This window comes from Manis pentadactyla, chromosome 10, assembly GCF_030020395.1.
Source record: "Manis pentadactyla isolate mManPen7 chromosome 10, mManPen7.hap1, whole genome shotgun sequence".
In the NCBI taxonomy this organism is placed as follows: domain Eukaryota; kingdom Metazoa; phylum Chordata; class Mammalia; order Pholidota; family Manidae; genus Manis; species Manis pentadactyla.
Genome location: NC_080028.1, coordinates 107,597,263 through 107,620,691, shown reverse-complemented (window position 1 = coordinate 107,620,691; position 23,429 = coordinate 107,597,263). Strand labels below are relative to the sequence as shown.

The window sequence follows — 23,429 nt, the reverse complement described above, 5'->3', positions numbered from 1 at the left end:
TGATGATTGCAGCTGACATGTTACCAAGAAACTGTTACTTTTTTCCAAAGAGGGCTTCTCTAACAAGTCCAAGATGTTTAGGTAGGAAGACAGACCTGAATCATCAGAGTCTGCAAACAGAGAATTTGTTAGACTTGAGAGAATCTCTTACCATGCTCATTCCAGGCACAGTGAATTAAAAAAGGTATCCATTGTCAATGTAAGGCTTAGGTGTAATGAGCAGCTTGCAGATTATACTTTTTAGGTTTCTTGATGCCTTATACATTGGAGGATGGAGCCTCCTATCATAGTCTCTTACTTTCTGAGGCAATTATCTCTGCAACTTGAAGATCAGTGACAACTGAAAGAAAACAACAGTCAGGTAAAATCCTTGCTCAATTTTGTCTGTAGACCAGTCACAGAAGTAGAGTTTGCTCATGGAGATAGAAGGTGGACTGGTGGTTGCCAGGGGCTGGGGGAGGAAGAATGGGAAGGAACTGCTTAATGGACATAGGGTTGTGGGGTGGTGATGTTTGGGAGCTGGGTACCAGGTATAGGTGTACAACATTGTGAATGGAATAGATGCCGCTGAAGTGTACAATGTAAAATGGATTTAAAAAGTAAATTGTATATAAGTATATACAACAGAATGAAAAGTACAATTCACTGTGTGCTAGTGAACTTAGTGCCGGGCTATTGCTCTAGGAGAGGGGCCTTAATATATGAGTTACAGATTCTCTGTGGAAGTGATCACCTTATGCTAATTACTGGGCAGATCCATGTAACATATCCCAGAGTTGCTAGGCAAACCCTAAAAACTCACTGCACTTTAGTCATCTTGACTCTCAGTGGAAAATAAAGTTAAATATTTTAAAAGACACAGATGCCAGACTATTTTATATTAAAAACAGCTAATGGGTAGGCAACCTATGGAATGGCAAAATACAATTACATACTATAAATCTGATAAGAGGTTAATATCCAAAATACGTCAAAAAGTCCTGCAACTCAAAAGCAAAACAAAAAAATAACCTGACTGGAAAATGAGCAAAGGGCATGATTTCTCCAAAGAGGATGTACAAATGGCCAATAAGCACAAGAAAAGACATTCAACATCACTCATCATTGGGGAAATGCAGATCAGGACCACGGTAAGATATCACCTCACAGCCATCAGGATAGCTATGATCAAAAAACAGAAAATAACAAATGTTGTCAAGGATGTGGAGAAATTGGAACGCTTGTGCTCTCTCAGTGGGAATGTAAAATTGTGCAGCTGATAAGGAATATGCAATGGTATTTCCTCAAACAAAGAATAAAATCCTATGATCCAGAATTTCCACTTCTGCATATATACCCCAAATCATTGAATACTGAGCTTCAGGAACCTTGGTTCACACCAGCATTATTCTCCGTAGCTAAGACATGGAAGCAACCTGTCATGTCCATTGATGGATGAGTGGATGAACAAAATGTCATGTACACCTAACAGTGGGATTATTCATCTTAAAGGGGAAAGAAATTCTGATACACGACAACAAGGATGAACCTTGAAGGCATTATGCTAAGTGAAATAAGCTAGTCACAAAAAGATAAATAACATATGGTTCAACTTCTATGAGGTACTTAGAGCAGGTAAAATCATTAATACCTTTCATAAACTAAGAGAATTTACTGGTCTCAATCTTAATTTTTTGTGACTATGGATTAAAGATTAGACTAGCTGTATTTTGTTTAGCTATAAATGACCATATTTGTGGAGAGGGATTGTTACACTGGATTATTTGGGCAAAAACTAATAAACAAGTAAACTTGTTAAGTAGATGGTGGAACTGCTAGTTTCTACCCTTTCATCCTGTTACTGTAAATAATTTAGTTAACAAACATGGTTGTATTTCAGTACTAGGAATGAATTTCAAGGGTCAGGTATCCATCAGGTATAAACTGCCTTTGGGAAAGAAAAAAATTCTGTAGGGGCAGAGAGAGAGAATGCTCTAGAGCTTAGCAAGTGACTAGAATTCTGGAGGGGAGTGTCATTCTGGATTCTCCATTGTTTACCTACCATCATGAGATAGTTTATTTCCTCTTGAAGGGTGGTATTTTCTGGTTTGTGTTTCACAAATATGAATTATGTCCAAGGGCAGAAATGGAGTAAAAATACGGAAATAATTGTGGGTATTGATGTTAACATTTTTTCTCATCTGTATGTTGTTTCTTAAAAACTATTACAGTAAAAGACAGGTAAATTTTACCATTAGTGACATTTAGTGCATTCATAGGATTGCGTGACCATCACCCCTCTCTGGCTCCAGAACATTTCCATCAACCCAAACGCAAGCCCTGTGCCCATGAAACAGCTGAAGTTCTTTCTTTATTTTATTTTATTATTATTATTATGTTTAATCATATATTGGTATGGTTAATATACAGTCACTTGAACAACACTATAGTCAGTAGACACTCTCCATTATCAAGTCCCCCCCACATACGGCATTACAGTCACAGTCCATACTCTGCAGTCCCTTTCCCTTTGGTAGCTGTCAGTCCATTACTGGGTTCTATAAGTCTGCTGCTGTTTTGTTCCTTCAGTTTTTTTCTTTGTTCTTATACTCCACAGATGAGTGAAATCATTTGGTACTTGTCTTTCTCCGCCTGGCTTATTTCACTGAGCATAATACCCTTTAGCTCAATCCATGTTGTTGCAAATGGTAGGATTTGTTTTCTTCTTATGGCTGAATAATATCCCATTGTATATATGTACCACATCTTCTTTATCCATTCATCTACTCATGGACACTTAGATTGCTTTCATTTCTTGGCTATTGTAAATAGTGCTGCGATAAACATAGAGGTGCATTTGTCTTTCTCAAACTGGGCTGCTGCATTCTTAGGGTAAATTCCTAGGAGTGGAATTCCTGGGTCAAGTGGCATTTCTATTTTGAGTTTTTTGAGGAACCTCCTACTGCTTTCCACAATGGCTGAACTAATTTACATTCACACCAGCAGTGTAGTAGGGTTCCACTTTCTCCACAACCTCACCAACATTTGTTGTTGTTTGTCTTTTGGATGGTGGCCATCCTTAGTGGTGTGAGGTGATATCTCATTGTGGTTTTAATTAGCATTTCTCTGATGATTAGGGATGTGCAGCATCTTTTCATGTTTCTGTTGGCCATCTGAATTTCTTCTTTGGAGAACTGTCTGTTCAGATCATGTGCCCATTTTTAAATTGGATTATTTGCTCTTTGTTTGTTGAGGTGTGTGAGCTCTTTATATATTTTGGATGTCAACCCCTTATCGGGTCTGTCATTTATGAATATATTCTCCCATACTGTAGGATGCCTTTTTGTTCTATTGGTGGTGCCCTTTGCTGTACAGGAGCTTTACAGCTTGATATAGTTCCACTTGTTCATTTTTGCTTTTGTTTCCCTTGCCCATGGAGATATGTTCATGAAGAAGTTGATCATGTTTATATCCAAGAGATTTTTGCCTATGTTTTTTTCCTAAGTGTTTTATGGTTTCAAGACTTACATTCAGGTCTTTGACCCATTTTGAAGTGTATGGGGTTAGACAATGATCCAGTTTCATTCTCTTACATGTAGCTGTCCAATTTTGCCAACTCCAGCTGTTGTAGAGGCTGTCATTTCCCCATTGTATGTCCATGGCTCCTTTATCATATATTAATTGACCATATATGTTTGGGTTAATATATGGACTCTCTATTCTGTTCCACTGGTCTGTGGGTCTGTTCTTGTGCCAGTACCAAATTGTCTTGATTACCGTGGCTTTGTAGTAGAGCTTGAAGTAATCTGGATACCTTTTATTTCTTTGTATTGTCTGATTGCCATGGCTAGGACCTCCAGAACTATGTTGAATAAAAGTGGGGAGAGTGGATGTGCTTGTCTTGTTCCCGATCTTAAAGGAAAAGCTTTCAGCTTCTCGATGTTAAGTATAATGTTGGCTGTGGGTTTGTCATATATGGCCTTTATTATGTTGAGGTACTTGCCCTCTATACCCATTTTGTTGAGTTTTTATCATGAATGGACGTTGAATTTTGTCGAATGCTTTTTCACCATCTGTGGAGATGATCATGTGGTTTTTGTCCTGTTTGTTGATGTAGTGGATGATGTTGATGAAGTTTTCAAATGTTGTACCATCCTTGCATCCCTGGGATGAATTCCACTTGATCCTGATGATCTTTTTGATGTATTTTTGAGTTCAGTTTGCTAATATTTTGATGAGTATTTTTGCATCTATGTTCATCAGAGATATTGGTCTGTAATTTTCTTTTTTTGTGGTGTCTTTGCCTGGCTTTGGTATTAAGAGTGATGTTGGCCTCCTAGAATGAGTTTGGGAGTATTCCCTCTTCTTCTACTTTTTGGAAAACTAAGGAGGTTAGGTATTAGATCTTCACTAAATGTTTGATAACGTTCAGCGGTAAAGCCATCTGGTACAGGGGTTTTGTTCTTAGGTAGTTTTTTGATTACCAATTCAATTTCATTGCTGGTAATTGGTCTGTTCAGATTTTCTGTTTCTTTCTGGGTCAGCCTTGGAAGGTTGTGTTTTGCTAGAAAGCTGTCCATTTCCTCTAGCTTATCATGTTTGTTAGTATATAATTTTTCATAGTATTCTCTAATAATGCTTTGTATTTCTGTGGTGTCCATAGTGATTTTTCCTTTAAAATAACCAGCTCCTGCTTTCATCAATTCTTTCTTTTGTTTTATTCTTCTCAATTTTATTTACTTCTGCTCTAATCTTTATTATATACCTCCTTCTACTGACTTTGAGCTTCATTTGTTCTTCTTTTTTTAGTTTCATTAATTGTGAGTTTAGACTGTTCATATGGGATTCTTCTTTCCTGAGGTAGGCCTGTATTGCAATATACTTTCCTCTTAGCACAGCCTTGGCTGCATCCCACAGATTTTGCAGTGTTGAATCATTGTCATCCTTTGTCTCCCTATATTGCTTGATCTCTGTTTTTATTTGGTTATTGATCCATTGGTTATTTAGGATGCATGTTGTGAAGCCTCCATGTGTTTGTGGGATTTTTCATTTTCTTTGCCTAATTTATTTCTGGTTTCATACCTTTCTGGTTGAACAAACTGGTTGGTACAATTTCAATCTTTTTTAATTAAGCGAGGCTCTTTTGTGGCCTAGGATATGGTCCATTCTTGAAAATGTTCCATGTGCACTTGAGAAGAATGTGTATTCTGCTGCTTTTGGGTGTAGAGTTCTGTAGATGTCTGTTAGGTCCATCTGTTCTAATGTGTTGTTCAGTGCTTCTTTTGCCTTATTTTCTGTCTGGTTGATCTGTCCTTCACAGTGAGTGGAGTGTTGAAGTCCCTTGGAATGAATGCATTGCATTCTATTTCCCCTTTTAATTCTGTTAGTATTTGTTTCACATATGTAGGTTCTCCTGTGTTGAGTGCATAGATATTTATAATGGTTATATTTTCTTGTTGGATTGATCCCTTTATCATTACATAATGTCCTTCTTTGTCTCTTGTGACTTTCTTTGTTTTGAAGTCTACTTTGTCTGATACAAGTACTGCAACTCCTGCTTTTTTCTGTCTATTAGTTGTATGAAATATCTTTTTCCATCCCTTCACTTTTAGTCTGTGTATGTCTTTGGGTTTAAAGTGAGTATCTTGTAGGCAGCATATAGATAGGTCTTGTTTTTTTATCCATTCAGTGACTCTATGTCTTTTGATGGGTGCATTCAGACCATTTATTGTCCCTAGGTATGTGCTTATTGCCATTGCAGGCTTTAGATTCGTGGTCACCAGAGGTTCAAGAGTAACTTCCTTACTATCTGAAAGTCTAACTTAACTCACTTAATATGCTATTACAAACACAGTCTAAAGGTTCTTTTTCTTCTCCTTTTTCTTCCTCCTCCATTTATATATTAGGTATCATATTCTGTACTCTTTGTCTATCCCTTGATTGACTTTGGGGATAGTTCACTTAATCTTGCCTAGTCATTAACTGTTCTACTTTCTTTACTGCAGTTTAACCACCTCTGACAACAGCTATTACACGTTACGAATCCTTCTATCTATAGCAGTACCTCCAAAATACACTGTAGAGACAGTTTGTGGGAGATAAATTCTCTCAGCTATTGCTTATCTGGAAATTGTTTAATCCCTCCTTCAAATTTAAATGATAACCTTGCTGGATAAAGTATTCTTGGTTCAAGGCCCTTTTGCTTCATTGCATTAAATACATCATGCCACTCCTTTCTGGCCTGTAAAGTTTCTGCTGAGAATTCTGATGATAGCCTGATGGGCTTTCCTTTGTAAGTCATCTTATTTCTCTCTCTGGCTACTTTTAATAGTCTGTCCTTATCCTTGATCTTTGCCATTTTAATTCCTATATGTCTTGGTGTTGTCTTCCTTGGGTCCCTTGTGTTAGGAGATCTGTGCACCTTCATGGCCTGAGGGACTATCTCCTCCCCTAGATTGGGGAACTTTTCAACAATTACCTCCTCAAAGACACTTTCTATCCATTTTTCTCTCTGTTCTTCTTCTGGTACCCCTATAATGCAAATATTGTTCCATTTGGATTGGTCACACAGTTCTCTCAATATTCTGTCATTCTTTTTTTCTCTCTATGCTTCAGCTTCTTTGCATTCCTCTTCTCTAATTTGTATTTCATTTATCATCTCCTCCACCATATCTAATCTGCTTTTAAAACTTTCCATTGTATGTTTCATTTCTGATACTGTGTTCTGTAATGATTGGATCTCTAACCAGAATTCCTCTCTGAGTTCTTGAATATTTTTCTGCACCGCCATGAGGATGTTAATGATTTTTATTTTGAAATCCCTTTCAGGCAGATTCATGAAGCCGATTTCAGTTGAATCTTTCTCAGGGGTTGTATTCATACTCTGAACCAGGTTCCTTTGGCATTTCATATTTGTATATGGTGCCCTCTAGTGCTCAGCAGCTTTACTCTCTGGAGCTGCTCAGCCCCTGAAGCAATGTTGGGGGTCATAGGGGAGTGGTACTGGTGCCTGGGGGGAGGAAAGAGCTGTTTCCTGCTTCCCAGCTGCTGTGCCTGTTTCCACTGCCAGAACCAGTGAGCCGAACACACAGGTATAAGGCTCTATGCTTTGCATTTGTAGTTGCTGTAGACAGGGCTTCCCTCTGGCCGGCTGAATGCCAGGGTTGGGTTTGCTGGTTTGCAAGCCAGGTGGGGCTGGCTGGGAGAAAGGCGCAGCAGGCTGCTTATCACGGAGGTGGTCCTTGGAGCTGTGTTGCCAGCCAGGGAGCTGGAGTTCCTGAAGATCATGAAAGTTCCCAACCTCCTGGACAGAGTGCACCTGGACAATTTTGTCTGCCTCTCCTTTCTCCTCAGCAATAAGCTCTCTGCAATCCTTTGCCCTTTAGCAGACCCCTTGCTGTTTTGGAAGTCTCTCAGACTGCCTGGCTTTCTTTTGTCCCAGAGTAGCCAGATATGGATCCCTACTTTCCACAAGCAGCTGGAATCTCAGTCTCTCAAGGTATCTGCCTGTCTTAGCTCTCCAACCCCCTAATCATGAGAGTACCATGAAAACACCATGTAATGTATGTTTGTGCTCCCAGATCAGATCTCCAGAGTTAGGCATTCAGCAGTCCCAGGCCTCCACTCCCTCCCTGCTCCTCAGTGGCGCCTGACTTCCAGTGAGGTCACATCTCTCCTAGCCTCTTCTTTGAGGGACTGTGCCCTGTTAGGCAGGAAAATAGATATGAGTGGGATGGAAAGAGAATAAAGCCAGGAAAAAGCCCACTAAAAATGACCCAAAGTGAATCAGTTAAAGTTCAAAAAGCCAGGAGCAACTTAACCTGGAATGTTCGAATATTCCCCAGAGAAAGGAGGGTACCTCAGCATAGCCCATGGTTTTATTGTGTTAATCAAGCATGCCCAGCTTATTTTTTTAACTTTACCTACATGCTTTTTTTTTTTTCACCTTTGGCACTAATCAAGTAGTTTACAATCTGGACAATTAATAATGGCAAGCAAGCCCAGCAAAAACAACATAGTCACAGGCAGGAAGGATTCCATCTTAAAAATAAGATTGCATTTTAATACCCTGGATGTTAAGAAGTAAGATTCTTAACTTACTCTCTAGCAAACAGACAATAACTCAGCCCACCTTGGGGGCCAGGCAGGCAATCTTGTTTGATATGCTCCCAGACCAAAAAGGCTGGGCTCCCAGGGAGAAATCACAGCAGGAAGTTGCTTGTGTTAAGTTAGTTCTAAGTATTATTCAAAGACCACCTAACAGGTCTGCAGCCCCAGACCTTAGTCACATTCCTGAAGAATCCTTAAAAGAGGGAACCCCCAAACTCTCGGGGCGCTCCTCTCCCTGAGGTCACCTGAACTTTCTAAGTGTGTAAACTTTACACTTTAAACTCTCTCTTTTCAACCTTTCAGGGTGCTGCTCTCTGAGGTTGACTGCACTTTTTCTGTAAGTAACTTTAAATAAAACTTTTCCTCTGCTTCACTACTGTGTCTCTGCCTTTCAATTCTTTTTGGCAGTGGGGACAAGGACCAAGGAAAATACACAACACTCCCCAAATAACCCCACCCCATCTTCAAGGAATACGCAGGTCACCCTGACTAGAGAGACTTGCGACTTACCAAAGGTTCCAGGTCCAGCAAAGCCCTGGGCATCTGCTGAGGATGCCCCAGTGGAGAGGCTGATGCCTGATGCACCCACCACAGGGGCAGGGGTGTTCTGACCAAAAGTGGGTGTGGATGTGCCTGGAATGGAGAGACTGCAAAGAACTGTGACAACTAGCCCCACAAGAAGAAGGTGTCAAAGCAGGCAGTAATGAACTGGGGGAAGTCTGCTTGCAAATCCATCCCCACAGGATCCCTTAGCCCGCACCGCTGTCCGGCTCACCCCTCAGTAAGGAAGCACATGGGGTGACTGGGTCCTAACCCCTGTGCTCCACATGAGCTGGAGCTCACCCCACTCCCCACCAGCTGCAGCAGAGCACAAGCCCCTTAGCTGCCCTTTGGCCACCTGAGGAGGAGAACCTTTGCACTCCCTTGGCCACCACAGCATGGCTGAGGGGGACACTGAGTGGACCTCCTTTCTCTCATGACGAATGTTATGTCTCTTCCCTGTTTGCCTGCTCCCTCTCCTCTAATTCACCGCAGTCCCACACCACAGTCAGCCCCCATCCTCCCTCATGGTGCCTCCCGCCCAGTGCTGGGCTACCCTCCACAGTGGCTCTCTGGGAAGATCCTCTCACATGTATCTGTATCTGTCTAGACCTGAGGTGGGGTGGGTGCCCACCAAGGTGCTGACCTTGCATGTAATCTTCACCCCCCACCTGGCCTCTGGGGGTTACACCTTACTGCAACCAGGAACTGATCCTCCCCCAGATCTCGGATGTGAGCACAGTGCTGTCCCTGCTCCCATGCCAATCACACCCACTCCAGATCCTCTGCCTCATCAGGGCCTGTAGTCAGTCCCCTGCACCTCCTGCTCCCTGTGCCATTTAACCAGGTTGGGTTCACTCTCTATCCACTTATTTTAGATCCATACCTCAAGCCTGACTGTTGCCGGGCAGACACACACAACTTTGCTGACCAGCCTTGCTTCAAATTCCTAACCACAATTTCCCAGACTTCAGAACTGCCTGGCACAGCTCTCACATGTCGTTTTCTCCCCCTCTCCAAAATGACTACTGAGAGAAGCTCTCCTTGGTACACATCTCCCCATAAAGCGCTCCAAGGAGCTCTTATATACAGTGAAGAAAACGGAAGCTACCTGGGCCCAAACTCCTTATCATGCATCTTCCACATGGCAAATAAAATCACTTCCTTCTGCCTGAAATTCTATGGTGACTTCCCTTAGTACTTTAGCAAAAACATTTTAAAAGGCCATGAATGAACTTCTTTCTGCCTGTCTCTTAATGTCATTTTATCCCACTTTCCTTTTTAAACCTCTAGCCACACCTGGCTCTTCTCTGCTCATGAAAACATTAGGCTCGTGTCTGCCTTTGTGCCTTTGCCCTGTGCCGGCAACACCCTCACCCCCAGTCGCTGTCCCTGCTCCCAACTCTGGAACTATGGCCATGGCCTCAGTTTGCTATTGCCTCAGAAAGGCTGCCCCTGACTACCTAAATAGCTCCTCTGGTCATGAGTTACATGGCTACCTGATGCTGTTTACAGATAACATCTTTGATAACATCTGTCTCATCACCACACTGTACAGCTCTGAGAGCAGAGACCATGTCGGCACTTAAAACAGAACCTGACACTGCAGACCGAGCCCATTCCAAATCTCACCTGCAAACACAGACGTGTTCTGAGGCGTACTGGCCACGTGGAAGGGAAAGGGTGTGCTCTGGCCAGCTGCACCCAGGGAATTCTGACTCAAGCCTCCCAAGGAGCCATGCCGCCAGTGCTCCCACTCTATCCTGCGCCAAAGCTGAACACCCCAGTGTTGGAGCTGCTGTGGGAGGCAGCCATGCTCATCCCAAAGCCCTCACTGCCAGTGGGGCCTGCTGACACACCAGACGTGAAGGGCGATGAGATGGTGCTGTCAAACACTTAGCTACTGGTCCCGTTGCTGGTGGTCTGGGTTGTAGTTCCAACGCCCGAGGTGGTGGCTGCAAAAAAGTAGGAAACATGGATGATTGTCTAACCCCATACACAAAAGTAAATTCAAAATGGATCAAAGACCTGAATGTAAGCCATGAAAACATAAAACTCTGAGAAAAAAACATAGGCAATAATGTCTTGGACATAAACATGAGCAACTTCTTCATGAACATTATCTCCCCAGGCAAGGGAAACAAAAGCAAAAATGAACAAATGAGACTATATCAAGCTGAAAAGCTTCTGTACAGCAAAGGACACCATCAATAGAACAAAAAGGCATCCTACAGTATGGGAGAATATATTCATAAATGACGGATCTGATAAAGTGTTGACATCCAAAATACATAAGGAGCTCTCACACCTCAACAAACAAAAAGCAAATAATCCCATTAAAAAATGGGTAGAGGAGCTGAACAGTTCTCCAAAGAAGGAACTCAGACGGCCAACAGACACATGAAAAGATGCTCCACATCGCTTGTCATGAGCGAAATGCAAATTAAAACCACAATCAGATATCACCTCACACCAGTAACGATCGCCACCATCCAAAGGAAAAACAACAACAAATGTTGGTGAGGTTGTGGAGAAAGGGGAACCCTCCTACGCTGTTGGTGGGAATGTTCATTAGTTCAACCATTATGGAAAGCAATATGGAGGTTCCTCTAAAAGCTCAAAATAGAAATACCATTTGACCCAGGAATACCACTCCTAGAAATTTACCCTAAGAATACAGCAGCCCAGTTTGAAAAAGACAGATGCACCCCTATGTTTATTTTTGCACTATTTTACAACAGCCAAGAAACAGAAGCAACCTAAGCGTCCATCAGTAGATGAATGGATGAAGAAGATGTGGTACATATACACAATGGAATATTATTCAGCCATAAGAAGAAAACAAATCCTACCATTTGCAACAGCATGGATGGAGCTAGAGGGTATTATGCTCAGTGAAATAAGCCAGGTGGAGAAAGACAAGTAACAAATGATTTCACTCATATGTGGAGTATAAGAACAAAGAAAAATGGAAGGAACAAAACAGCAGCAGAATCACAGAACCCAACAAAGGACTAACAGTTACCAAAGGGAAAGGGACTGGGGAGGATGGGTGGGAAGGGAGGGAGAAGGGTGGAAGAAGAGAGCGGGCCTTACGATTAACATGTCTAATGGAGGGTTGGGCATGGGGAGGCCTGTGCATCACAGAGAACACAAGTAGTGATTTTGCAACATCTTACTACACTGATGGACAGTGACAAATGGGGTATGTGGGGGAGACTTCGTGAAGGGGGCAGTCTAGTAAACATAGTTCTTCATGCAATTGAAGATTAATGATAACAAAATTTAAAAAAAGGAGGAAAGAGCTGTGGTGCTGCCAAAGGCTGGCTTTGTGCTGGAGGGGGTGCCAAAGAGAGGCTGCGGTTTCAACCCATGAAAACCTGACCACACAGCACTGCCAAAGTCTGGCTACGGTGGAGCCAGGGCTGCTGATCTTCCAAAAGGAAAGGAGCTGCCGAAGCTGGGGGCCAGGGCTGGTTTGGCGGCTCCCAACTGCTGTCCATCAGTGGCCCCGAACATGGGCTGTGGGGTGACTCCGGGATAGGAAGAAATGGGGGGCCTGGTGCCAGAACAAAAGGGAATGTTGAAGGCTGGGGTGGCAGTGCTGCTGAATATCAGTGCCGGCTGGCGCGGGGCGACAGGGGTGGAGGTCGTGAGGGTGCCACTGAAGCCACCGAAACTGGCGGTGCTGCTGCCAGCGGCTGTCTGGACGGCGCCAGGCAGGGACTGGTCGAATGTCATGGCTGTTGTTGGAGCAGATGTGGCCGGCATCTTGCCAAACTGGAGTATGGAGCCCATGGCTGGGGTAGAGCTGGCCCCAGGGGCAAGAGGGGCACCAAAGAGAGCAGGCTGGGCAGTGGAAGCAGTGGAGCTGGTCATGCTGCTCGCAGTGCTGGTCACACTGCTCGCACCAAAGCCAAAGACAGGCTTCTGGGTGGAGTCCGCGGCTGTGCCGGTGGTGGTCCCCCAAGCCGCTGCTGAGGGGACACTGACACTGGCCTGGCCAGGAAACAGAGGGGCATTCGTGCTAGTGCCTGAAGTATTCTGACTGAAGGAGAAAGGAGTTGACAAGGGCAAAGATGTAGGTAGCCCTGTGCTGCTAAAAACAGGACTGAAAGTGAGGGGAGGCTGCTGGTAGTCGGGGTGGGGACAGAGCTGGAAGATGCCACCGTTGCGACATGGGAACGGCTGAATGGCACAGGACCCTCATTCCCACTTCTAGGTGGAGCCACAAAGATGGGCTTGAACATGGGATGTGCTGAAGACACAGCAGGAGCTGCCCAGGCAGAAGGGTTAGCGGGTGGGCTGCTCGGTGTTCTAAGTGGGGCACTGGGCTTCAGGGTGGGGCCTGGGGCAGGCGGGGCCTGGGGTTTGGCAGATGTCTCAGCCTGAGAGGCCAGAGGTGACTTGGTGGCATCACAGGCTGGTATTGCGGGAGAGGCAGGGGTCAGCCCTGAGAAAGTTTCTGTGGACCTGGAGTCTGAGGAGGGCCGGGGAGGGACCCTGGCTGTGAAGAGCCAAGAGGGCCCAGAAGGCCTGGTGTCGTCAGGGGCGAACGGGCATTGGGGGTGGCTGTCAGGCAGGAAAATACATATGAGCGGGGTGGAAAGAGAACAGGGTCAGTAAAGCCCCCTAGAAAGGTTAACCAGTTAGAACTAGAAATCCAGAAAAGACTCAGAGTTAGTGAGTTAATCCGTTAAAGCTCAGAAGGTCAAGAGAAACTTGGCCTGGAAGGTTTGAGTGTTCCCCAGATAAAAGTATCTGAGCACAGCTGATGTCTTCATTGTGTCCATTAGATCCTTGTAAGATTTACTCTAGCCTGCTAAAAGGCCCACCTATAAACAGCAAAGTAAAGACAGGGAGATCCCACCTTAAAGCCAAAATTGTATTTTGAAAAAACACCAGGAAGTTTCAGAAGAAAGATTCTTAACATACTCTTTAGCAAACAAATAACTCTGTCCACCTTGGAGGAAAGGCAGACCATCTTGATAAGCTAATTTTGCAGAATTACTTAGAGAACTGATGAGTAACTTAATGTCTCATCAAAGATACCTGAGACCACTTAACAAGCCCACACCCGAGCCCTCTGTCACATTCCTGAAAAATCCTTAAAAGGGGGAAACCCCAACCTTTCAGTGCGCTCATATGTGAGGTCACCCACACTTTCTAAGTGTGTAACCTTTTAACTTTAAACTCCCTCTTTTTAACCTTTCAGGGTGCTGCGCTCTTCTCTCTGAGGTTGCCTGCACTTCCTAAGTGCATAACTTCAACTCTTCCCAACCTTTCAGGGTGCTCCTCTATCTGAAGTCACCCACACTTTCTAAGTGTGTGACCTTTTACTCTTAAACTCTTTCTCTCCAACCTTTCAGGGCGCTTTTCCCTCACTGAGGTCACCTGCACTTCTTTCTCGCTAAGTAACTTTAAATAAAACTTTTACTCTGCTTCACTACTACTGTGTCTCTGCCTTCAATTCTTTGTCATGGCGGGGACAAGAACAGAGGAAAATACACAATGCCTCCCCCCCAACATTGCCACTGCAGCAGATTCTAGGAAGAACAGAAAATGTCAACTATGGTATCTCAAACGTGATGGTATTTGGTGCTCTAGAAGCCTTGCTGGGCCAGGGATTCAGGAGTCAACAAATATTACTAATCGATACCACCTGTTCTTAACATAATCATTCCTCAAAATCAAGGAAGTGCTCCTTATTTCTACCCTACACAGATCATCAGACAGTCAGCAGGGGATAAAACTTGGCCTAGCAGGAGTTAAATGTGTAGACAGACACCAAGGAAAATCTAATCATCTGAACCCAAGCGTGGCTCGGAGCAGCTAAGGAATGGGGCTGCAAAGCAACAGCCATCTGACTACCAAAAGGAGGCTGCCTTCTCCAGCTTTAAGGGCGGGAGGCCCTTCCCTACAATCTGCTCCTGATGAGACGGTTCTGAAGCCGTTAGGCCTGCACCAGCTCAGGTGTGCTAAGCCAGAGCAAGTTCAACCTTTTTAGCAACTGACTGGCATGCTGCTTTCACGTTAGCCTAAGCAGAGGCTGATGGCCCTGTGTGCTCCACAGAAAGCTCTCCCGCTCACCTGGGAAAGATGGTAGGCCCAGAGGGTTTGGGTTCTTCAGGAAGATGATGTACTTGGGGAGAAACTGCGGGATAGTCAGTGGGGCTGGGGGGGAGGCCGAGGAAGCAGCAGTCCCAGCAGCAGGCACGGCGAGAGTAGAAGCCGGTGGAGTGGCAGGGGGGCTCTCCGTGATGGAGCTCGAGGCCGTTTCTAAGGAAAAAAGAAAGAAAGGATTGTCCTCCCTGGTAGGAGAATTCTTTCCAGGGGCATCACAGAGCACGGGGAGGCTCTGGGACTCATGTGGAAATGCTTCCTCTCAATCTCAGTGCTCACTGTGCTCAGAGTCCACTGAGAACCCAAGAGGTGGATTTCTCAGAGGAGAAAGACCAAAAGAAAACCAAAGGAACACATGCCACGCGTTCATCAACTTACCCTGTTCTCCCTGGGACTCCTTGTCTACCGGCGGAGCGGAAGAGCCAGCTTCCTGAGAAATGTCCTCTTCTCTGTAGGAGGAAGAGGCACAATTAAGTTTAGAAAAGCACTGGATAACTTCTTACACCCTCCTAACTACCAACTGACCAAAGTCTAGAACAACCTTGACTAAGATCTCAGTGTGTCAAGACAACAAAAAGAAGCAAAGAAAATTCCTAAAGAAATGAAGGGAGGCAGTTCACAGTAGCCACAGAGACACCTTTGTCTTAAAACAAGCAGAAAACAATCTTTAGAACCTTACATACAACCTGCCAAGTTTCTGAGAGTCCTAGTCACACCTCTCTCTCTCAGAAAGCGGCATTCTAGTCGGGCACCTAGAGGGTCAGCTGGGGTCTAGAATGTGAAGCCTGCTGCCCACTCCCATCAGTCACTCTGTTCACTTTGTCCCATGCAAGCCCCAGCCCCTCACGCTGCAGCATGAGGGGGAGCAGGGGCTGGTGTGGTCACTGTGTGATGACTGCAAAAGACGAGAGCGATTCAGGGTGGCACCGTCTCTGCCCTTTAGATGTGAACCGTTTTGATTCTCCAAATTGGAGTCTCAGAAAGCCTAAGAGCCAAGTAAATTTCCCTCCTTTCCCACCCTCTGATTAATCCACACAGCAAATCACGGATTACCTTATTTTCTTTGCTGGCCTCTCTGGTGTCGGTGAGTGGGAGGAGGCTGGGCTGGAGAAGGTTGAGGCACTGGGACTGGGACGCCGCCTCTTCCAGAGCTAAAAGGCAAACACAAGTCACGTGACTGACCCTAAGGAATAACGTAGGATCTGACCTTCAACATAATTCTGTGGCTCTAATCCATCACTGTATATAAAGTCTCCTTCTCAAGTGACTAAAAAAACATTTCTTTGTTAAGTGGGGCTTCTGAAAAGTGAGTCAATTGCCAGTATTTAAAAGGGCCATCATTGGCCAAAGTTGGACAAGTTGCATCAGAAAGAGTAGCTACACTATACTGGGGATCATGAAATATTTATAAAATATCATCAGTTTATAAAGATAACACAGCAAGAACCTCACTGGTCACCTTTGGATTAGCTACGGCATCATTGCCTTATTATCCTGCCACTCCTATAGGTAGGGCTTGTTCTTCTATTTAGAATTACAGAGACCTAATGCAGAGGGAAGGACAGAATTAGAACATCACCATTTTGCCACAATGGACATAGACAAAGGTGATAAATGGCCGCTAAAATCAGCAGGTGAAAAGCTCATAGGAACTATAAATGGAAGGATCAGACTGACCCCTGAGCCCAGTGGGAGGCAACCGCACAGCACGTGCTCCCTATGTGATGCGATCAGAAGTGCACAGCAGCACCTCTGCCCGAATCATTGAACTTGAAACTCATCAAACCTCAGGAGCCAACTGCCCATTTACGGGGAAAATAGGGAGAGAGTACATGTCAAAATGGCACCATGACGTCGAAAACCAAATCCAAAATGTAGTAAATTCTATAGAACATAATGACAGACTTTTCAAAAGTAAGAAAAAGCGTAGTGGTAGTACCTAGATTAAGAGTCTAAGAGAGGCCCGAAGTCCTCGCCGCGGGGGAGGGCGCGCGGCCGCCGCCCCAGCCCCTGTGCTCCGCTCCTGTGGCGACAGCGGCGGCCGCGGGGACAACACGCCCTCGGTTCCCCATGGAGGGAGCCTGACAGCTGGAGGCCGCCAGGGGGCGCCGGCTGCGCGGGGCTCGGAGAGCCCGGGGAGGCGGCGCTGTCAGGACGGCGACATGCCGCCTGCGGCTCCTCCGGCGGGCCGAGGCGCTGGGAGCCGGCGCCCGGCACGCAGGGAAGCCGGCGTCCTGGCGGGGCCCGCGCGCCCCGGGGGTGTGTCTTGCGCGCCCCCAGGACAGCGAGGGGTTCTGCAATCGCAGGGAGCACGTCAGGCCCGCCGGCCGGCCTGAGCAGCGCGCCCCGGGAGGCGGAGGCCCCGGGGCACGCGCGCCTCCCGCGGCCCTCCCCGCAGCTGCCCGCGACGCGGAGGCGGCTTCCCGCGCAGCTGCGCGGCGGTCCAGGGAACGCGGACCTCGCCCCCGGGGGACTGGCGGGCAGCGGCGGGGCGCGACGCTCGCCCCTCCCCCGCCGCCCCGCCCCGCCCCAGGCGCTGAGCCTCGGAGCATACTCGCTCTGCCCAGGCCTGTTAAAAAAGTGAAGGTTATTTTTACCCTGCCTGCTTGTTAGGCCGTCAGATACAGCCTTGTATAATGCTACGTCCGAAGCTCTGAGTGTGAATTAAGTCCCCTGAAATGTAAATGACGGTACTTATTTCAAATAATAGTAATTGGTGTCACTTCTGGAATGTTTACTATGGACAGGGTAGACTCTTGAACACTTTACATGTACTGCCTCACAACTATCTTATGAAGTAGGTCAAAATCATTATTTCCATAAGTGTACAACCTTACCTTCAGATTTTTTGTTACATATATTAATTAAATACCTTTAATGCTCAAAAAAAAAAGAGTCTAAGAGACATGTGAACCAAATGCAATGAGTTGATTTTTGGTCCCTGATTCAAAGTAACTGTAATAGACAGGGAGGGTATGAAGGGCAAATTGGAGTGAGCGTGTACCTGAGAGATGCCTCCAGTGGAGCTGTATGAACTGGTAATGGCATTGCGGCTGGACATACGGATGCCATGTGTGCACGTGCCCTTCAAGCAGCTCACAGCAGAGGTGGAGGGTCTCTCATGCAACTCGCTGTCTGAGCTCTGGGAACTGAGGCCACTCTTCAGAGGCTCAGGCCTAACAGGGAAACAAAACGGGAAAACACAGATGTGCTACTGAAAGGCACCAACATTGTTTTAAGGCTTCATCCACAGTCACAAAATCGTTCTAATGTAATGGAAAAGGATAATGTTCATTTTACTGTTAATTCAGCTAAACATGTGTCACAAAGTCAGAAAGGAAAAGCTCAGTATTTTAAAAATTAAACGTATGATACTACTTATGTATACTCTAGGAAACGCACACAAATCTATAGTGACAGAATGGGGACCAACAGATGCCTGGCAACAGGGGCAGGATGAGAAGAAGGAGGTTTTAAGGTTTCACTAAGGGGCACGGGGAAACTTCTGGCAGTGATGGTGATGTTCATTAACTTGACTGTGGTAATGGTTTCGTGGGTGTGAAATTTACACAAAATAGTTATTATGGCAAGTTACTCAAAATGTTCCTCTCTGATTTCAAAGAGGAAAATTTATAGGACAATAATTCTGATAAGGATACATGCCAAAATTGGTCAAATTGTACACTTCAAAGAGGCACGATTTATGTCAATTATACCTCAGTAAAGGTGTTAAAAAAATTTTAGGAGGAACCAACCACTTTTTCTAAGATTCAAACTGAAACAAATTCCCTAAACATCTTTCCTGTGAAATAGTCATCCAACCGTTGTGACAGCACAGACGGCTCACTGTCTCCTGGCTGATGAATGTCAACCACAGACCAGTTTATCCGTACACTAGATGCAATCATACTTCCTCTTTCACTTACTTCATCTATGGATCCCACCTGGAGCCAAGCCAAGCCAATAGTCCTCCTTTCATGTGATAGTACTTCAGATTTTCGTAGGCCATTATCCTTCCCTCCCTCATTTCCTTATGCCCCTGAGGTTTTCCTCCTCTGGGCTAGTGCTTATGTACCTTTAGAACCCCCTCACCCACCACCACCCCATGACATCTTGAGTTGCTTCACTCTTTCACAGTGAATTTCCGTTGGTGTCTGCCTCCTCTTGCAGGGCAGCACAGCCAACCAACAGCACTCCGTGGACAACAGGACTAAGGCATTCAGGACTACCACTGACTGTCGGCTTTTCTCTAGTACTTACAGAAAAGGCATATTACAAAATGCATGTAACCTGTGCCTAATGAAAGGCATAGCATTAAAGCTCTTGTTACCAAGCTCTTCCATGAAAGCCAAAGAAGGGGACCTGCTGTTCACAAGAGGTGGCCTCTGATTCTTTTTGGGAGTGATCTCTCTTTCAATAAATCCCAGGAGCCCATGTGGGAGGCATGTTGAGTACTCTGCAGGGCGTGTTACCTTGTTTTATCCTCCTGACCAGCAGCAGATGTTTGGTCTTTCTCCTCCTCCACTGTCCTTCTCCTCCTCTTCCAACGTTGGAGGTCAAGCAGAACAGCCTCCTTTGACCACGGGTCTGGGGCCTTAGGGAACTGCGCTGCTCTGTAACAGAAAACAGGATTCTAGCATTAAGATATTCTCATTATCATGCTCCATAGCATAAACTTCAGGCGCTGGAAATCAGAAGCTATCCAACAAGCAAAAGGATTATTTATACACTCACACAAACGGCCCTTAGCTGTTAAAGCTACAGTCTTGGGAAAAACCCAGAAAATAAAAAACCGCTCAATAACTAAAACTTGAGATTTCTCCTTCACATAAGGAGCTTCTTCCTTTCCTTTGAGTTACAGTTATTCTGTCAGATGAACAACTGCAAGAGAATAAAGTGGACACACTGGGAGTCTTTTCCTCCTGCAATACTCACATTGGCAAACGAGCCAGGTTGCTCCCAGGAGGAGCAATCCTCACTGTCGAAGGCCTGCACACCACTCTGGAATTACCAGGAGACAGTACACGCTTCCCATGACCGCCATTCCAGCGCAGCTTGGGAAGCACGTGGGAATACCGGGCCTGCTGGATTCGGTATCGTCTTGGAGGTGTTATGCCAAAGTGGTGTGGTGAAGTCCTGCAGTTCCTGTGGAGAATGGGAGACACATTATGGAATCAAAGCAGCTTAGAAGAATGACAGAAAATTTAAATTACTTAAGAATCATGTGGGTTCAGTTATTTTCCAGAGAGATTAAGCCTCTAAGTAACACAGAACACAGCATTTTTATGGCAACTTTCCCTATTTCACCTGAGGGCAGAAAGTGGCAGGTACTTAACAGCTATCCCTGCAATGGATTCAACAACGTTGAGGGGGAAATTGAAAAACTGCTCATACAAGTAAAACTACAGTGGAAGAAAAGTGTGCATAAGGACGTGCAGGGTCAAAGTTTACAAGAATCCTTCAATCTCTTATGCTAAGTCATCAGAAATACACTTTAAAAGGTTTGACTTTAAAAAGTCAAACATTTCAAAAACCTCAATGTTCACCTTTTCAAATAAATGTACTTATCAAGGATCTAGGATTGTCACCAATGTTTTGAATTTTGTTGTTATCACTCAGCTACTGGGACTAAAGGAGAACACAAGTCTTTTTAATCTAATCATCTTTATCAGCCAAGTTATATCCATCCAGGAAGTTTCCTCTTTGAGCTTGACTGATACAATGTATTCGTCCAAAGATAAAAAAGTAACAAAACCTAGTATAGAACTATACCTTACAGATAGATAATATTCTCACCTGAAGCAGGGATATTTTAAGTGATTTACCAAGTATTCTGCTAAACCCATACTGTATTAAAGTTCAGAGCTTTAAGAACTGAAAGAAGGATTTGCAACAACGTGGATTGGGTTAGAGGGTATTATGCTCAGTGAAATAAGCCAGGCAGACAAAGACAAGTATCAAATCATTCCACTCATCTGTGGAGCATAAGAACAAAGAAAAAACTGAAGGCCCAAAACAGCAGCACACTCACAGAACCTGAGAATGGACTAACAGATACCAAAGGGAAAGGGACTGGGAAGGGTGGGTGGGAAGGGAGGGAAAAGGGGAGTAAGGGGCATAAGGATCAGCATACATGATGTAGGGGCGTGGGCACGGGGAGGGCAGTATAGCACACAGAGAAGTCAAGTAGTGACTCTATAGCATCTCCCTATGCTGATGGACAGTGACTGTAATGGGGTATGAGGGGGGGACTTGATAATGGGGGGAGTCTAGTAACCACAATGTCGCTCATGTAACTGAACACTAATGATACCAAAAATAATTCAAAAGTAAAAATAAAAGAAATAGAAAAATGACCAAAAAAAAAAAAAAAACTGAAAGAAGGGAACAGTTCTGGCAGCACATCTCTTAGCAAAAGCTAAAGGGAGGCAGGACACGGTGGACGCGCACCAAGGTGTTTGAAAAGGTGAAAAGGGCACAGAACCCACTTAGGACTTCAGAAAAAAAACCTGTCAAAGTCAAGTCCTCGGTCTGGGGAGGGTCAGCGTGTCTTACCGGCGGGAAGGCCTCCGAAGGGACCCGAGAAAACGAGTGAGGACTGAGGGCTGAATGGGATCGGGGCGGGCCGAGGGAGACGGCGGGGCGGGGCTTGTCGGGCAGGCGGGGCTTGCGAGGAAGGCCGGGCGCGCTCGGCGCCTGGCCTCCGGACCGGGGGCGGGCTGCGGGGGGCGGAACTTGCTCAGAAATCCTCCCATTTAGAGCGACGAACGAGCTCTGTCTGGCGGGCGAGCGGCTTCCGCGGCTCTCTCTGCCAGACTGCCTGCCTTCGCTAGCGCGACTGGGCAAGAGGCAGGGGGGCATTGTGCGCTGGCGGGCCTTGTGCGCTGGCGGGCATTGTGCGCTGGCGGCGCGCGCTCCCAAGTTGCCGGGAGACGGCGCGTGAATGGCAGGCAGCTCGGGGCTCGCGGCTCAGGCTCCCCCAGGCCGCGGTGACCTCTCAGCCAGTTTGGCCAGCGCGGCCCCCGCGGGCACCAGGTACTCAGCATGATTCGCGTTGGTGAGACAGCAAAAAAGAAAAAGGAAAAGGAAAAGAAAAGCATTGAAGTCTTTCATGAAAGTCAATTGGTATAATGTGAACTTTTTTTTTCTTTTTTCCTTTTTCATTAAGGTATCATTAATATATTACACTGCTCTGAAGGTTTCACAAGAGAAACCATGTGCGTACTACATTCACCCATATCATCGAGTCCCCCCCATACCCCATTGCCGTCGCTGTCCATGAGCGTAGCACGATGCCATGGAGTCCCTACTTGTCTTCTCTGAGCTACACTGTCTTCCCCGTGACCCCACACACACCATGTGCACCAATCATAATACCCCTGAATCCTCTTCTCCCTCCCACGCCCCTCCCCTTTGGAAACCACTGATCGCTTCTTGGAGTCTGTGAGTCGGCTGCTGTTTTGTTCCTTCAGATTTGCTTTGTATTCATACTCCACAAATGAGGGAAATCATTTGGTACTTGTGTTTCTCCACCTGGCTTATTTCACTGAGCATAATACCCTCTAGCTCCATCCATGTTGTTGCAAATGGTAGGATTTGTTTCCTTCTTATGACTGAATAGTGTAACATTTTGTATATGTGCCACCTCTTCCCTATCCATTCATCTACTGATGGACACTTAGGATGCTTCCATATCTTGGCTTTTGTAAATAGTGCTGCAATAAACAGACAGATGGTATCCTCACCTGAAGCACGTATATTTTAGGTGATTTACCAAGTATTCTGCTAAACCCATACTGTATTAAAGTTCAGAGCTTTAAGAACTGAAAGAAGGATTTGCAACAACATGGATGGAGCTAGAGGGTATTATGCTCAGTGAAATAAGCCAGGCAGACAAAGACAAGTATCACATGATTTCACTCATCTCTGGAGCATAAGAACAAGGAAAAAACTGAAGGCCCAAAACAGCAGCACACTCACAGAACCTGAGAATGGACTAACAGATACCAAAGGGAAAGGGACTGGGAAGGGTGGGTGGGAAGGGAGGGAGAAGGGGAATAAGGGGCATTAGGATCAGCATACATGATGTAGGGGCGTGGGCACGGGGAGGGCAGTATAGCACGCAGAGAAGTCAAGTAGTGACTCTATAGCATCTCCCTACGCTGATGGACAGTGACTGTAATGGGGTATGAGGGGGGGACTTGATAATGGGGGGAGTCTAGTAACCACAATGTCGCTCATGTAACTGAACACTAATGATACCAAAAATAATTCAAAAGTAAAAATAAAAGGAATAGAAAAATGACCAAAAAAAAAAAAAGAACTGAAAGAAGGGAACAGTTCTGGCAGCACATCTCTTAGCAAAAGCTAAAGGGAGGCAGGACACGGTGGACGCGCACCAAGGTGTTTGAAAAGGTGAAAGGGCACAGAATCCACTTAGGACTTCAGAAAAAAAACCTGTCAAAGTCAAGTCCTCGGTCTGGGGAGGGTCAGCGTGTCTTACCGGCGGGAAGGCCTCCGAAGGGACCCGAGAAAACGAGTGAGGACTGAGGGCTGAATGGGATCGGGGCGGGCCGAGGGAGCCGGCGAGGCGGGGCTTGTCGGGCAGGCGGGGCTTGCGAGGAAGGCCGGGCGCGCTCGGCGCCTGGCCTCCGGACCGGGGGCGGGCTGCGGGGGGC

The 23,429-nt window shown here is 45.7% G+C and overlaps 1 protein-coding gene across 1 annotated transcript; it reads right to left on the bottom strand.

Annotated features, from left to right (window-relative positions):
- Nucleotides 1–284: 284 nt before the first annotated feature.
- LOC118933318 (putative nuclear envelope pore membrane protein POM 121B) lies at nucleotides 285–21,612 on the bottom strand. Its single transcript, XM_057488015.1, is given in 14 exon segments — nucleotides 285–340; nucleotides 8,599–8,721; nucleotides 10,261–10,365; nucleotides 10,368–10,586; nucleotides 11,916–12,747; nucleotides 12,750–13,135; nucleotides 14,719–14,907; nucleotides 15,130–15,200; nucleotides 15,805–15,902; nucleotides 17,756–17,927; nucleotides 19,224–19,364; nucleotides 19,687–19,896; nucleotides 20,059–20,153; nucleotides 21,307–21,612. Coding segments are annotated over 14 exon segments (3,003 nt in total).
- Between the last annotated feature and the right edge of the window lie 1,817 nt (nucleotides 21,613–23,429).